The sequence below is a fragment of the Ahaetulla prasina genome, chromosome 3, assembly GCF_028640845.1.
Source record: "Ahaetulla prasina isolate Xishuangbanna chromosome 3, ASM2864084v1, whole genome shotgun sequence".
Taxonomy (NCBI): domain Eukaryota; kingdom Metazoa; phylum Chordata; class Lepidosauria; order Squamata; family Colubridae; genus Ahaetulla; species Ahaetulla prasina.
In genome coordinates, this window is record NC_080541.1 from 30,808,538 (window position 1) to 30,825,001 (window position 16,464).

Genomic DNA, 16,464 nt, shown 5'->3' on the forward strand with positions numbered 1-16,464 from the left:
GTGTGTTTTAAGCTCGCGACAGAAGGTTCGGAGGTCCGGAAGTTGACGAAGTCCTGGAGGGAGTTCGTTCCAGAGGGTGGGAGCCCCCACAGAGAAGGCCCTTCCCCTGGGTGTCGCCAGACGGCATTGCCTAGCTGACGGCACCCTGAGGAGTCCCTCTCTGTGAGAGCGCATGGGTCGGTGAGAGGTGTTTGGTAGCAGTAGGCGGTCCTGTAAATAGCCCGGCCCTATGCCATGGAGCGCTTTAAAGATTGTCACCAAAACCTTGAAGTGCACCCGGAAAGCCACAGGTAGCCAGTGCAGTCTGCGCAGGATAGGTGTCACGCGGGAGCCACGAGGGGCTCCCTCTATCACCCGCACAGCCGCATTCTGGACTAACTGAAGCCTCCGGATGCCCCTCAAGGGGAGCCCCATGTAGAGAGCATTGCAGTAATCCAGACGAGACGTCACGAGGGCGTGAGTGACCGTGCATAAGCTCTTTTCAAAGAGCTCCAGCATTAGGGGACTGGAGGCTAAAACATAAAGGAACTGCATGGCTAGTCTAGTGAAGAAAAGGACTAGGGGAGACAAGATAGCAGTGTTCAGATATTTGAAGGACTGTCACAGAGAGGAAGGTATTGAATCTGTTTTCCAAAGCACCTTAAGGCCAGACGGAAACTGATCAAGGAGAGATTCAACCTAGAAGTAAGGAGAAATTTTCTTACAGTGAGAGCAATCAACCAATGGAACAACTTGCATTCAGAAGTTGTGGGTGCTTCATCACTGGAAGCATTCATCTACCATAGGTCGGATATGGTGTAGGGGGTTGGACTAGATGACCTACAAGATCCCTTCCAACTCTGTTATTTTATTATTTCTTCAGATAATCAGGAGAGTGTCATGGCGCGGGCTCTATTGACATAATCATTAGAGAGCACCCACCTTAAACTGAGAGAGAACCATAACAAAACCCACCCACATATACGTTCATTATTTATATCCATCTCATCGAAGACTCTCCGAAGGCTTCAGCAGGGTATCGGGGACGGGCGGAGGGGGGGATGTGTTTCCCGCGTCTTGCCCCACCAGGCTCTTCCCAAGTAGGGAGGACTACAAAACCCCATAACTCCACTCCCCAGGCAACATGTAAGTACAAGTCGGAAGACCCGGTGGCTTTCCCTGAAGCGAGTCGGTTGTCCCAGACTGGAGGGGAAAGAGAGACCAAGGAAGCATGGCGCGCGCGGGGGAAGGGGGGCTATTTCCCCGCTGCCCGCCGCTCTCGCTCCCGCCTGAGGTAAAGAGCGCGGCGCCGCCATTGGCCCAGTTCGGGCGCAGCCGGGCGCCTTGGCGGGAGCGGCCTCTCCTCGCGCTCGGGGCGGCGCGCGCTGAAGGGGAGGGGTGGCGCGTGCGCGGCCCGGCGAAGGTGGGGCTGCCGACGGACTGACGGACCGGGCGACAGACAGGAAGACGGACAGGAAGGCGCGCGGGCTCTTCCATCCTTTCGAGCGGGCGGCGGCGGCCGCTGCTGCGGGGCTGCCCGGAGCCACTCCTCGCCGTCGACTTGACGCCTCGCCGGCCGGAGAAACCACAACCCGGGTAAACGAGGCGGGAGGAGGAGGAGGAGGAGGAAGAAGGGTTGTTTTTTGGGGGGAGTGGGGGGTGTCCGCTGCCTCCCCTGCCAGGCCCGAGGGCTTCTCGGTGGCGAGGCCGACCGACCGCCTGCTTAGGGCGGAGGGCAGCGCCTTCCCGGCCACCCGGGCGAGGCCGCCCTTATTATCCCCAAGGTGGCGAGGAGGCGGCCCCGCGTTCCTCCGGAGCTTTGCCGGGCGTTTTGGGGGGTGACGGCTGGTGGCACATTGTTGCGCGGACTCCGAGAGGCAACACAGCTTGCCGTGGCATTTGCTGCTCTTCTCGGGGAAAAGCGGGAGGGCGCCTTACCTGGGACGGGACCCGGGGAATGGTGGCCGCTGCCCTTCCTGAAAGAGCTGCCCGAAGCGGGTCTTAAAAGCCACGCTTCGGCAAACGGCGTTTTTTTGTATATTTCTCCCCCTCTGTTGTCCTTTCGAAAATATTTGCCGGGATTCCTGGGAGAAGTTAACTATGGAGATGCAGTAGTTTGACTGGGTCTACCTGTTTACCTTGAATAGGTGAGGCTGGTGGAAGCATAATGTTCCTCTAAGGTCCCAGGCTCTTCTTGAGGCCTGTCTCTGCCTAAGAGAGGTTTCTTTCTGCCTGTTGTATTGCACAGAGTTAGGCTTGGCCTCTTGTTTTCCCTTCCACTTGGGTTATTATTGGCTTTGAATACTCTATGCACAGCATAAACCCTAGTTTACTCTTAAACTTTTTCATAGCGACTACTTTTCTGATCCTGCTGCGTATGGTAGTTTCCTTCCTTTCTTTAAAGTCACATGATGGGCCTGACTCCTCTGGTTGTCATCACAAGCAGCTTAAAGTCCATCTGGAATGTTTATACTTTTGCCTTCGGGTACAGGGAAAATTAAATATAATGATGTCTCATAAAGTTCAAATTAAGTTGAACAAATAGTTAATTTGTGTTCAGCTTCCTGTGTACAAAGTAGTGGGTTTCAGAGCAGAAGCACCAGACCTTGTTACCATTTGCTTCTCCGTTGTTTGCACTGTTTTCAATTTTTTTAAATATTTTCTCCTAGGAAACAAAGTCTTGTTGCATGAAAGATGTAAGGCTTAGCAGTTTAATCTACTACTGCTTCTTTTGGACTTTCTTGGGCAGCTTTGAAGACTTTCTCAACTTGTAGTTTTGTTCTCCTTAGAAAATTGTGTTGCTGTTGATTGATTATGTTAAGAGTCAAATGTATTATTTCAGACTATAATTTGTAATGCAAGAACATGAATATGGACTAGAAGAAAGTATATAATGAAGTATATAATGTTGTACTGTGCTTTTACAAATGAGAAGCTATCTGGTGTTGAATATTGTGAGTTTGCTTGAAAACCAGGAATAATCTGGTAGCATATGTTAGTTAGTTACCTGCAGTTTCAGGAGAACTAGGTGCCATAAATACAAAATTCTTCTGGAACTTAAAAGAATTCTAGTTGACAATCTCATGGACAATCTTGGTTTGTTTTTAGAAATACTCAACCAACCTTTTAGAATTCTCAGCTGTTCTAAACAAGGTACCGTATCCATAAATTTACTGAAGACCTGATAAAGCAGTGGCATGAATTTTTGGGGAAAAAAACCATGCATCATAATAGGAGCTAGTGTATAATACTGATTGACCCAGTGTAATAATTATACAGATAATAATTTTGATTAAAACAATTGTCAGTAATTGGCATTATATATAGCAAATGTAACCCACATGGTTGTAACACTCTTTGCTTTGAATTAATTTAGTGATGTGTAGATGAAAAGGGGACATTTGTGAAAAATTAGGATGATATATGATGTAAGGAAAGATAGATCTTCCACATGTTCCCTTTGAGTGAAATAAGAGATTCAGTCATCGCATAGAATTATTATTTTTGTCCTGTTCTGTTATCAAGCAAAGAAAAGCCAATATTTGTTGAGGAAGGCTAAACTGGATTATGTAATGCTGAATTCTATATCTCCAGTATTCATTGTCTCAAAAGAAAATGGTTGAATTTTAGGTCTTCATTTTATTGATTATTGATTGCTGTGCTCAGTTAAAATTATTGCTTGTAAAATATAAAGCTGCAATCTATAGTAAAATAATTTACAAAACTCTTCATCTACTTTTTAAAAAGCCAGTTAACTGGGTAACATTCCTTTTCTAAGCACTGGGAAAATTAATGAGGGTACTTTTGAAAAGTTAAAATCATTACTGAATAAGTTTATCCATCTCTTCTCCCATATATTTATTTCCTAATCTGATAAATTTTGTACCTCTTAAAAACACTTTAACCAAATTGCAGATCTAGTAAGTATTTACATGAACTTCAGAGTGATGATTACAACAGATACTAAGCTGAATAAAATAGACTTTTATTCTTTTTGTGGAATTGATTTTCATCTGGAAAAATGAAATCTAGATTTAGTTATCTTCAGGTTTTTTAAAAATATTTTCCAGTAAAATAGACACTTTTGCATGTTCCTTTTCCGAGTGAATTTACACATTGACATCCTACACAATAAAAAAAAAATGGTTTAGGATGCAACTAAAGCAAACCAGATTATGTTTAAAAGAAAATTATTAGATCAGCACACTCGGTGGTTAATGCAAATCTTATCCATGCGTGTGACCACCAGAGTGACCTCAAGCCAATCATGCTAACTTGAATTTCATAGAGCAACTAGGAGAATAAGAAGATATAACCCTGTACAGGTAGTCCTCAACTTAAAACAGTTCATTTAGTGACCCTTCAAAGTTACCTCGGCACTGAAAAGAGTGGCTTATTTTTCACATGACCATTGCAGCAGTCCCATGGTCACATGATCAGAATTCTTGGCAGCTGAGTCATATTCATGATGGTTGCAATGTCCCAGGGTCATGTGATCACCTTTTTCAACCTTCTGAGCAAGCAACGTCAATAGGGAAGCAAGATTCACTGAACCATGTCACTAACTTAACACTTGCAGTGATTTACTTAACAACTGGGGCAGGAAAGGTCATAAAATGGGGCAGTAATCAATTAGCAAATGTTTCATTTGCAATTTCAACAGAAATTTTGGGTTCAATTGTGGTCATAAGTCGAGGACTAACTGTATATATTGTCCTGAATTTTCTTAAAAGTTGGGTTAGAATCCAAATGTGAGTTGAGACTTTTTGTGTAACAATTACATTACTTTCAATCTTGCCTATCTTGAAAGCAATTTAACTGGATGCAAGCAATGGCAGTTTTAAATTGTAAATCAGTATATACTGCATATTGTTTGCTATACTGTAGTTATAACTGGGTAGATGCAACGGACTATGGAAAATATTAATTGATTTGTTTGGTTCCGTTCATTTAAGTTCTGTTAATAACAGTTGCCTCCAGGCAAGATGGGTGGCATATAAGTTGAATGAATGAATAAATAAAGCAATAAGTATTAATTGCAAATATTGTAAAACATTTCAATTCAAACATTCCATGAAATGTCCAATGTGTGCATGGATTGGCAGGAACATGTCCCTGGTGGTTAGTAAGGCTCAACAGAGACTTAATTTCCTTAGAGTCCTGTGGAAAAATCAGGTGGAACAATGGCTGATGACCACTTTCTATCGGTCTACGATATAAAGTATCCTTACATACTATGTAACACTATGGTACATTGGTTCAACAGCTCTGGACAGGAAGGCACTACTTTGGCACAAGAAACCATTGGTTGCCCCCTAACACCACTGGATGACATCACCAGGTCTCGTTGTTTCAGCAGAGTAAGGAAGATACTTAGGGACGATTCACATCCTGGTCAGTGTCTTTTCTCACTTTTACCATTGGGCAGAAGACACAGACGTATAGCCACCCAGACAAAGAGATTTAAAAACAGCTTTTACCCATGGGCTGTCAGACTCCTAAGTACAACTACAATCACTCCATGCATACATGGAAACATATGACTAGTTTCTAATTACTTGTATAAGGACCATTTTCTATATTATTCATGTTGTTTTGTAATTTGTTATGGATTGCACCAGTAGAGTAAGTCAATTTTGTTGTATATATACAATGACAATAAAAAATATAATAATAATTATTGTTATTATTAGCTACCACTTGGTTGACTTAATTACCACATGACAATTACTTTGACAGACTTGTGTTTCATATTTAGAGTATTTGTGTAGATAAGCAGACCTCATTCTCTGTTATCCCATTCTTCTTTTGCTCTCAATCTTTCCCAGCGTTAGGCTGTTCTTCATTGAGTCCTTCCTTCTCATTAGGTGGCCAAAGTATTTCAGTTTCATCTTCAGGATCTGGCCTTCTAAAGAGCAGTCAGAGTTGATTTCCTCTAGGACTCGCTGGTTTGATCGTCTTGCAGTCCAAGGGACTCGCAGGAGTCTTCTCCAGCACCATAGTTCAAAGGCCTCAATTCTTTGGTGCTCAGCCTTTCTTAGCCATACATTGCTAACTTTTCACAGCCATACATTGCAACTGGGAAAACCATAACCTTGACTATAGGTACTTTTGTTGGCAGGGTGATGTCTCTGCTTTTTAGAATGCTGTCTAGATTTGCTCTAGCTTTCCTCCCCAGAAGCAAACATCTTTTAATTTCTTGGCTGCAGTCTCCATCTGCAGTGATCTTGGAACCTAGGAAAATAAAATCTGTCACTATTTCCATTTCTTCTCCATTTATTTGCCAGGAATTGAGAGGGCCAGATGCCATGATCTTAATTTTCTTAATGTTGAGTTTCAGGCCAACTTTTGCACTCTCCTTCTTCACCAGCATCAAGAGGCTCTTTAGTTCCTCTTCACTTTCTGCCATTAGAGTGATATCATCTGCATATCTGAGGTTGTTGATATTTCTCCCTGCAATCTTAATTCCAACTTCTGATTCATCTAGCCCCACCTTTCTCATGATGTGCTCTGCATGTAAGTTATATAGGCAGGGTGACAGTATACAGCCTTACTGGACTCCTTTCCCAATTTTGAACCAATCAGTGGTTCCGTGTCCAGTTCTTACTGTTGCTTTTTGACCTGCATATAGGTTTCTCAAGAGACAAATAAGATGGTGTGGTACACCCATCTCTTTAAGAACTTGCCACAATTTGTTGTGATCCACACAACAGGTTTTATAGTCAATGAAACAAAAATAGATGTTTTTCTGGAACTGCCTAGCTTTCTCCATGATCCAGCATATGTTGGCAATTTGATCTCTAGTTCCTCTGCCTCTTTGAAATCCTGCCTGTACTTCTGGTAGTTCTCGATCCATATACTGTTGGAGCGTAGATTGTAGGATTTTAAGCATAACTTTATTAGCATGTGAAATGAGTGTAATGGTGTGATAGTTTGAACATTCTTTGGCATTGCCTTTCTTTGGAATTGGAATGTAAACTGACCTTTTCCAATCCTGTGGCCACTGTTGAGTTTTCCAAATTTGCTGGCATATTGAGTGTAGCACTTTTTACTGTATCGTCTTTTAAGATTTTGAATAGCTCAGCTGGAATACTGTCACCTCCACTAGCTTTGTTGCTCAGATTTCCTAAGGCCCATTTGACTTCACATTATAGGATGTCTGGCTCGAGGTCAGTGACCACCCCATTGTGGTTATCAGGGACATTAAACTCGTTCTTGTAGAGTTCTTCTGTGCAATTTTGCCACCTCTTCTTAATTTCTTCTGCCTCTGTTAGGTCCCTGCCATTTTGGTCCTTTATCATGCCCATCTTTGCATGAAACATTCCCTTCATATCTTGTTCTGTCCCCTCCCGGCCTCAGCCACACGAGCTGGCTAAACGAGCCAGTAATTGAGTTCACGGCTGCTATCAGTCCTGGCAGGGAATCTGCAGCTGCCTGCCAAAGTCTCCCTTATCTTGGGGTTGCCGGGCAACCAGGAAGTCAGCAATCCAGGCCGAATGTTCAGCTCAATTCTCCACGAGTCAAAGAGTTCAGCTCAATTTTTGCTCGTCACGAAGCAGAAGAGCAGCCGGGGCTGCTTTTATATTCTGTGGGGTGTGGCTCCATGACTCAGCACTCTCTAGGCCTGCCCCACCCCTTCCCTTGTTGTAGCTGCCTCTCGTATCTCCGAAACCTGGGATCTAGCCAGGCCTGATTGCTAGCAGCTGGGTCTGGAGGCATGGCCTGGGGAGGGGGAGAGTCAGGGGACGGAGGCCTCGTTATCTCCTCCACCTGGCCTGCCTCTGGCTCCTGGAGCTGAGCCAGAGGAGCCGGTGCTCCAAAGGTAAGTCCTGATGGCCCTTCCCCCTCACTTTCCGAGTCACTTTCTGGCAGGGGGGCCAGCTCGGGGGCGCAGACACAACATATCCCCTATTTTCTTGAAGAGATCTCTGGTCCTCCCTATTCTATTTTTTTTCTATTTCTTTGCACTGTTCATTTATTTATTTATGTATTTATGTATTTATTATTTATATTTCTATACCGCCCTTCTCCGAAGACTTAGGGCGGTTTACAGCTAAGTTAAAAAGACATATACACAAATTAAAACACAATATTTGAAATTTAAAAATCTGAAACCATAAGGCCGAATATTAAAATAAAAAGTAATAAAACCACTCAATTAAAAATTACTCTTAGGCCAACCCTGCTCGTTGAAACAAAAAAGTCTTGAGCTCGCGCTTAAAGGCCCGGAGGTCAGGAAGAAGGCGTAGCCCCAGAGGCAGTTTGTTCCATAGGGTAGGTGCCCCCACAGATAAGGCTCTTCCCCTGGGGGCCGCCAGCCGACATAGTTTAGCTGACGGCACCCCGAGGAGACCCTCCATGTGGGAGCGCACAGGTTGATGGGAGGCTATTGGTGGCAGGCGGTCCCGTAAGTAACCTGGTCCTATGTCATGGAGCACTTTAAAGGTTATCACCAACACCTTGAATTGCACGCGGAAGACCACCGGCAACCAGTGCAGCTTGCGTAGGAGAGGTGTTATATGGAAGCTCCGAGACGCTCCCTCTATCCCCCGTGCAGCCGCATTCTGTACCAGTTGAAGTCTCCCGGTGCTCTTCAAGGGGAGCCCCATATAGAGAGCATTGCAGTAATCCAGGCGGGAGGTAACGAGGGCATGAGTGACCGTGCATAACGAATCCCGGTCCAGGAAGGGACGCAGTTGGCGGATCAGGCGAACCTGATAAAAAGCTCCCCTGGCAACGGCCGTCAAGTGTTCTTCCAACGACAGCCGTGCATCCAGGAGAACGCCTAAGCTGCGAACCAACTCCCTGGGGGCCAGTGACTCGCCACCCACAGTCAGCGACGGAACTAGCTGACTGTACCGGGACGCCGGCATCCACAGCCACTCCGTCTTGGATGGGTTGAGTCGAAGTCTTTTCGTCCCCATCCAGACCTGAACGGCTTCAAGGCACCGGGACATCACGTCGACGGCTTCGTTGGGGTGATCCGGGGTGGAAATGTACAGTTGAGTGTTATCAGCGTACAGCTGGCAACTCACCCCAAAACCACGGATGATCTCCCCCAACGGCTTCATATAGATGTTGAACAGGAGGGGCGAGAGAACCGACCCCTGTGGCACCCCACATGTGAGGTGCCTCGCGGTCAATCTCTGCTCCCCCGCCAACACTGTCTGCAAGCGGTCGGAGAGATAGGAGGAGAACCACCAAAAAACGGTGCCCCCCACTCCCAGGCCCCCCAACCGCTGCAGCAAGATACCATGGTCGATGGTATCAAAAGCCACTGACAGATCAAGTAGGACCAGGATAGAGGAATAACCCCTATCCCGGGCCCTCCAGAGATCATCAACCAACGCGACCAAAGCCGTCTCCGTGCTGTACCCAGGCCGGAAGCCGGACTGGCATTTAAGAAGACATTCTTATGTCTTCTAGCTATTCTCTGGAATTCTGCATTTAATTGGGTGTATCTTTCCCTTTCTTCCTTGCCTTTCGCTTCCATTCTCTCTTCAGCTATTTGCAAAGTTTCTTCAGACAGCCATTTTGCTTTCTTGCATTTCTTTTTCTTTGGGATGGTTTAGTTGCTACCTCTTGTACAATGATGTGAACCTCCATCCATAGTTCTTCAGGCACTCTATCTATCAGATCTAATTCCTTAAATCTATTTGTCACCTCTATTGTATATTCATCAGGGATATGATTTAGTTCATACTTGAGCGGCCTAGTGCTTTTCCTACTTTCTTCAATTTAAGCCTAAAGTTTGCAAGGAGAAGCTCATGATCTGAGCCACAGTCAGCTCCTGGTCTTGTTTTTAGTGACTGTATAGAGCTTCTCCATCTTTGGCTGCAGAGCACATAGTCAATCTGATTTCTCTGTTGACCATCTGGTGATGTCCATGTGTAGAGTCGTCTCTTGGGTTGTTGGAAAAGAGTGTTTGCTATGACCTTCTTATTCTCTTGACAAAATTCTATCAGCCTGTGTCCTGCTTCATTTTGTACTTCAAGGCCAAACTTGCTTGTTATTCCAGTTATGTTTTGGCTTCCTACTTTAACATTCCAATCCCCCATGATTGGGTGTTAATTTTATAAAGTGTTGTAGAGCTTCATAGAACCTATCAATTTCATCTTCTTCAGCACCAGTGGTTGGGGCATAGACTTGGATTACTATGATATTGAATGGTTTGCCTTGGATTCAAACTGAGATCATTATGTCATTTTGGGCATTGTATCCCAGTATTGCTTTTCCTACTCTTTTATTGATTATGAAGGCTATTCCATTTCTTCTGAGGGATTCTAGGCCGCAGTAGTATATCTGATAGTCATCTGAATTAAATTCACCCATTCCTGTCCATTTTAGTTTGCTGATTCCTAAGATGTCGATGTTCAGTCTTGTCATCTCTTGTTTGACTACATCCAACTTGCCTTGATTCATGGATCTTACATTCCAAGTTCCTATGGAGAAAAAATCTTTACAGCATCGGACTTTCTTTTCACCACCAGATGCATCCACAGCTGAGCGTCCTTTCAGCTTTGGCCCAGTTGCTTCACTCTTTCTGGTACTACTAGTACTAGCCCTCTGCTCTTCCCCAGTAGCATATTGGACACCTTCCGACCTGAGGGGCTCATCTTCCGTTGTCATATCTTTTTTCCTTTTGGTACTATCCATGGGGTTTTCATGGCAAAGATACTGGAGTGGGTTGCCATTTCCTTCTCCAGTGGATCACGTTTTGTCAGAACTCTCTGCTATTACCTGTCCATCTTGGATGGCCCTGCGCAACATAGTTCATAGCTTCATTGAGCTATGCAAGCCCCATTGCCACAACAAGGCAGTAATCCATGAAGGGGTAATAGATTGTAGATTTATAATACATATCCTTTAGTTTTAGTATTGATTTTTGGCCACAAATGAGCCATATGACCATACTTCTAATCTTTTTTCCCCACTGTTATTTTTCCTCTTATAGAAATTAAATACAATCCTCTCCAAGTTTTTAGTGGTGTTCAATGGCTAAAGAACCATTGTTTTTTTTTAAAAAAATTGATATTCTTTTTATCCAGAAATGCTGGCAAATATTTTCCTGAGTGATAAAAGGACTAACCTCCTTTATTCAGTGAGAGATTGATAGTATTCCATTCATGCATAATAGTTGGGTGGGAACAACATACATTACGAAATGTTGATTTGCCACAAAATGTAATGGAATTATAGGAGCAGGGAAATATAATGACATTGGAATATAAAGCATATGAATAGTAGAAGGGATATTTGTTATGAGAATATCAATTTCAGCAGGAGCCTTATCTTATTTAATTCGATTACATTTGTTTAATACAATTATATTTATTAATGTATATTTGAATAGCACTGTGTGACTTACAAAACTACATATATAATATACAGAATTCAGAAATCACTCTAAAATAATATTAAAAAATAAGTGTTTAAAACTCAGGAAGGCAGGAATATTAGGTATATTTGCTGTCTTGGGTTGTTTATAAAAATAATAAGTAAGTCCAAAATTGAAATAAGAGGAGACCAGATTTATCAGCAATATAGTAGTAATATATTTTGTTGTGTGTTAATATATCTGTGGCAGGATCTACAAAACATGTTCCATTGAAAACTGAATTTACCAAGAAGACTTTGTGACAATCCTGCAATTATTTAAGGCCTAAGCTTTGTAAGGCTTTATACATCTAAATAAATACTTTGAATTTGGCTTGGAAATCAACTGGCAACCATTGTAAATGTTTCAGCATAGGAGTTTTTTGGGGGTGCCACTCCCACTCCCACTGCAGCATGCTTCATTTTGGAACAGTCACAATTCTGTAACAATTTGGAGGACAGTCAAACAGTACAGGAATGTTGCAATAATCTACACCTGATGTTACTGGCACAGGTATCGGTGAAACCAAGTCTCTCTTCAAGTATAAACACAACTATCACAGTAGTGGAAGCTCATGAAAATCTTCACTTGCTACTGTTATCCAGTAATTTATATGTTTATATAATTTAGACTATCATGCAAGTTCAAGGAGAACTCCTGGACTATGAACTTGTTCCTTATTCAAAATAGATTATATCTCATAGAGTAAGAAAATTTTTTGTAGTTGTACTGTACTGCAAGGAAATTGGAAGTTTTATTTATTCTCTTTCCACTCCCTCCTCCCCTTCCTCCCTGTTCCTTCCAATAATTCAACAATCTCTTGTCAAATTTCATCATTGTGAAGTATACCCAATTCTATACTGTCTTGAGGATCCCTGAAGTAAATTTGAATACATTTGGCTTGCTGTTAGGGTCTGTCATTAGTTTTTATGTTCTTTGTAAAACTTTGCATACAAATTTATTTTAAAAAATATACAGTATCACCTGACACTAAAAGCTTTACTTACATTTTGGTTCAGCTATCTGATGTGTTTAAATTAGCTGCCTTCTGCAGCTGATATGTGATCCTGGGAAAAGGCATGTTTGGCTGCAAATGTTTCTGACAGCTGCTATTGTACATGTGTGCTCTTGTTACTATGAATCACATGTTGCCCTTTGAATCGGGATCATTGCAATACCCTACTTCATATTTTAGCTTCTGAAACAATAATGCTAAGCCTGCATAGGCTGATACATTCCTTTAATTTAGGAACTATACATGAATAATCAGTTATAATTTCTGCACTTCTAGATATGGCTCGTGGACAGCAGAAAATCCAGTCACAACAGAAAAATGCCAAAAAGCAAGCTGGACAGAAAAAGAAACAAGGCCATGATCAGAAGGCAGCAGCTAAAGCTGCTTTAATATATACATGCACCGTCTGTAGGGTAAGAGGCTCTGAAACAAAATACTGGGCAATCTTTCTAGATTTTAAATCGGGAGTATGAAGTGTAGCAAAGCAACATCCTTCTTTGTGAAAGTTTGTATTGTATACATAATGGGTAAGGAAATTTTGCCTTAGAGCTGTTGTCCCTTAAGAGCAATATATTGGGGAAGCTTCCTTCCGAAGGTAATATAGCTGGAGTTTCCAAATAAGAACTATATATTATTTAATCAATATATGATTACACTAATTAAATAAAATTATTTATATGGGACTTCCAAAAATTATGTGCAATGAACATGAAATTAGAAGAAACATGTTAGCTAAAATATGTAATATAGGTAGTCCTTGCTTTATGACCATCAGTTTAGTGCCCAAAGTTACAATAGCACTGAAAAAAGTGACTTACAGCCAATCCTTGTATTTAAAACTGTTGCACGATGTTGCAGCATCCTTGTAGACATCTGACCTTCCCAGCTGGCTTCCCTGATTCTAATCAAGGGTTGGATAACCTCCCCAGATGCTTTTATCTAGGAACCCCACCTAGATATTTATAGAAATTATTATCCTTCCAATTTAAAGATTATTGATTTGATAGGGGTAATGATAGAAACTTCAGTCTGCCAAAAGTTGAGTTATTGACTCCTAGTTAATATTTATTATTGTGGTCAGAAGATAGTAAAATGTTTTCCTTTAATGTCATATTAGGATTAATATGAAGAAGATTAAGCAGTTCTAAATAATTTATCGGGAAAACTATATATGTATTTCATTAAATAAATTTTATTATAGTTCTCTGAAGCCCAACACTAAAAATAGGCAGAGTTGAATTCTTTTATTTCAATAAGGTATGTCAAGTAAATAAATATAAAAGGAAGGGTACATGGAGAGGCATTATTATGTGACCAAATTTGTGAGAGAATTAAAGTTGAACTTGGGTGAATATGTTAAAAAAGGGAAATTAAATGAGGAAAGAGATGATAATATTCCAAAGCCCATTGACTACTGATTGACTCAAAGAAGCTAAAGGAATGTGGCAGATGGAATAAAATAGAATAGAATAGAATTTTTATTGGCCAAGTGTGATTGGACACACAAGGATCTTAAGGATACAGGAAGAAGAAACTGTCCTTGATTCTGAATGAACATTTGTGTTGCTTTATTCTCTCCTTAATCAGACACAGATGCCAGATCCCAAGACCTTCAAGCAGCACTTTGAGAGCAAGCATCCCAAAACCCCCCTTCCTCCAGAATTAGCTGATGTTCAGGCATAAAGTTCACTGGTAATTTTGTACCATTTAAATTTTAAATTAATTGATCATAAATCCTAAATAATTTTGTCTCATTTATATTTCACTTGTTGTATTTCTGAAGGGTATGAAAATGGAGAGAGAACTTTAATATAAAATCAACTGCTACTTGAGCTTTTTCGGAAAGGGAGGGGAATCTGTTGTATTTACAACTTAACTTGTGTAGTTAGGCTATTGTTATCACCAGGCCTATTTGCAAAACTGCAGAAAATAGCTGAAAGGATATGTTTATAATGTTCTCATTTTGATTTAGCTAGCTCTATTAACAATTGTTTGTGATGGTTAATTTTAAAATTGGATGACATTAAATCAGTGTTTTTCAAATTTGGCAACTTTAAGATGTATGGACTTCAACTCCCAGTAGTCTGAGAAATTCTGAGAATTGAAGTCTGCACATCTTAAAGTTGTCAAGTTTGAAAAAGACTGCATTAAATTATTGCATACTATTAATAAGATAATGCCTAGCAGTTCAATTAATGAATTTATTCTTGTGTTTCAGGTGAATTCATGGAATATTGACTCTTCTGTTGTCAGACATTACATAACAAATCTGCAGCTGCTTTTCTAACAAACTCTTGATCAGCAAAAAAATGAAGGGGCTATAGAAACATTCATATTTTTATGCTGTTCCTCTTGGGCTTCATGTAAAGACAACTCTGTGTAATTGTACAGTTGAAAATCTGGAAATTGGTTCATTCTAAAAAATTTTTTACAGTTGTAATTATATTGATGTTCATATTGTGTAAAATAACTCATTTAATAAAATAGTACTTTGATTTTACAATATCACAGGTCAAACGCTTGTAGAAATTCTATTTCCATGTTTTATTTGCCTTATAAATCTTCAACAAGTGAACTTCTCACCCTGCCAAAAATTAGGTAGTTTAGTTAGGGTAGATTCATTGCTGTTAATGAAACAAGGAAATAATTTCTCCATTCAATACGATACTTGCCTGAGCGCACTCATTTTCTTAAAAAAACAAAAACAAAAAAACCCCACTGCTTTTGACTGAAGACGTGTGCACTTTCAACTACTTAAGGTTGGAGTGCCTCTTCTGCCCGGCCATTGTGAAATTTCACTCTGCATTGAGGCACTTGTATCTTGGATTTATGCACTGGAGTCACCTGCAGTAGCAGTGAATCATTATACTAAATGGTGGGATATCAGAAGTATACTTGAACTGAACATTGTTGTTGGTTTTTTACATGATCTGAGTGGTTCAGACTATAGCAACATGAAGTAACTGCTTTCTGTTGTGAAGACCCACTGTGTAACTTCTCAATTGTACCTGTAAGAAGTGGGCCACCTGGCAACCTTTCATATGTAAAAATGACTACTGTAAATGTTTCCCTGTTTGAAAACAAAAATGGAAAAAGCTTATTTGTTGGAATAGGATTGCATATGACGAGAGAAATAATGGCTTATTCATTTGATTAGTTGGAACTGATTACATATAGCAGTGTGGATGCTAAAATTTCAATACCAGGCAGTGTTGCATTATGTTACAGATTTCCAAACTATGTTTGAGCAGGATTCTGATCTCAGGTGCAATCTATAAGTTCTGCCCCAGGTGCTTTTCACTCAAACAGATAATTTGTGACTGATTACTTATGTTACTGGTTTGACACTGATAGTAATATTAACCAAAGTTTGCTTTGTGCCTAGAACAGACATCTTTGAAATCATTCTGTTAAGCCAGTACACATAATCCACATTTGATACATAAAAAAATAATAATTGTGATCTGTTTGTTTACTAATCTGATATGTCTGTTAAGTTGATGCTATTTTCATTACCCTGGGGTAAACAATACCAGTAACACTGCTTACTTGCACTTGTAACCTGACATTGGAATAAAGCTCTTGCTTCGTTGTTTTTTTTCCTTACCTAATATAATGTCCTCATTGTAAAATGACAACGGGGGTCCCACACGCAAGAAACCTGCCTTTCAAACCAATAAGAGGTACTGAAAAGTCGGACTGGAACACAGTTTTAAAAATAATTTGGGAGGTTATATGTTCACTAATTTTACTTTACTTTGTTTATGTGGAATTCCGGAAAGCTGCTTTCAGATAAATTCATTCCTCAGGCAGATACATGTAATATTTTTTTCAGACTAGTTATCAACAAATAAATGGATGGGAACAAAAAATAGGTTTATACTAGATTAGTACAACTGACCCACTTATGTTGCAGGCTGCATTTTTCTGAATTGCTGTTATAAGTAGCTTGTGTCTGTACACTGGGCAAGCTAAATCTTGAGTTGTATATTAATTAAACTGCTAAAGATAAATTGTTTCTAACCAGTCAAAGGCCACAAGAAAATCCTGACATTTAACACATGGGAATGAATTGGATGGGTTGGAACTATCC

The 16,464-nt window shown here is 41.0% G+C and overlaps 1 protein-coding gene across 1 annotated transcript; it reads left to right on the top strand.

The window, feature by feature from the left end:
• The first annotated feature begins 1,411 nt into the window (after positions 1-1,411).
• Positions 1,412-15,982, top strand: ZNF706 (zinc finger protein 706). The gene is made up of 4 exons (XM_058175493.1): positions 1,412-1,575; positions 12,648-12,784; positions 13,959-14,063; positions 14,590-15,982. Exons 2-3 carry the CDS (start codon positions 12,650-12,652, stop codon positions 14,052-14,054), a joined length of 231 nt encoding a protein of 76 aa, XP_058031476.1. The 5' UTR covers positions 1,412-1,575; positions 12,648-12,649; the 3' UTR covers positions 14,055-14,063; positions 14,590-15,982.
• The last annotated feature ends 482 nt before the right edge of the window (positions 15,983-16,464 follow it).

Coding starts and splice junctions, on each gene's coding strand:
- ZNF706 (XM_058175493.1), top strand. CDS start 12,650: ATGGCTCGTGGACAGCAGAAAATCCAGTCACAACAGAAAAATGCCAAA. Junction 12,785..13,958: donor ATACATGCACCGTCTGTAGG/GTAAGAGGCTCT, acceptor CTCCTTAATCAG/ACACAGATGCCAGATCCCAA.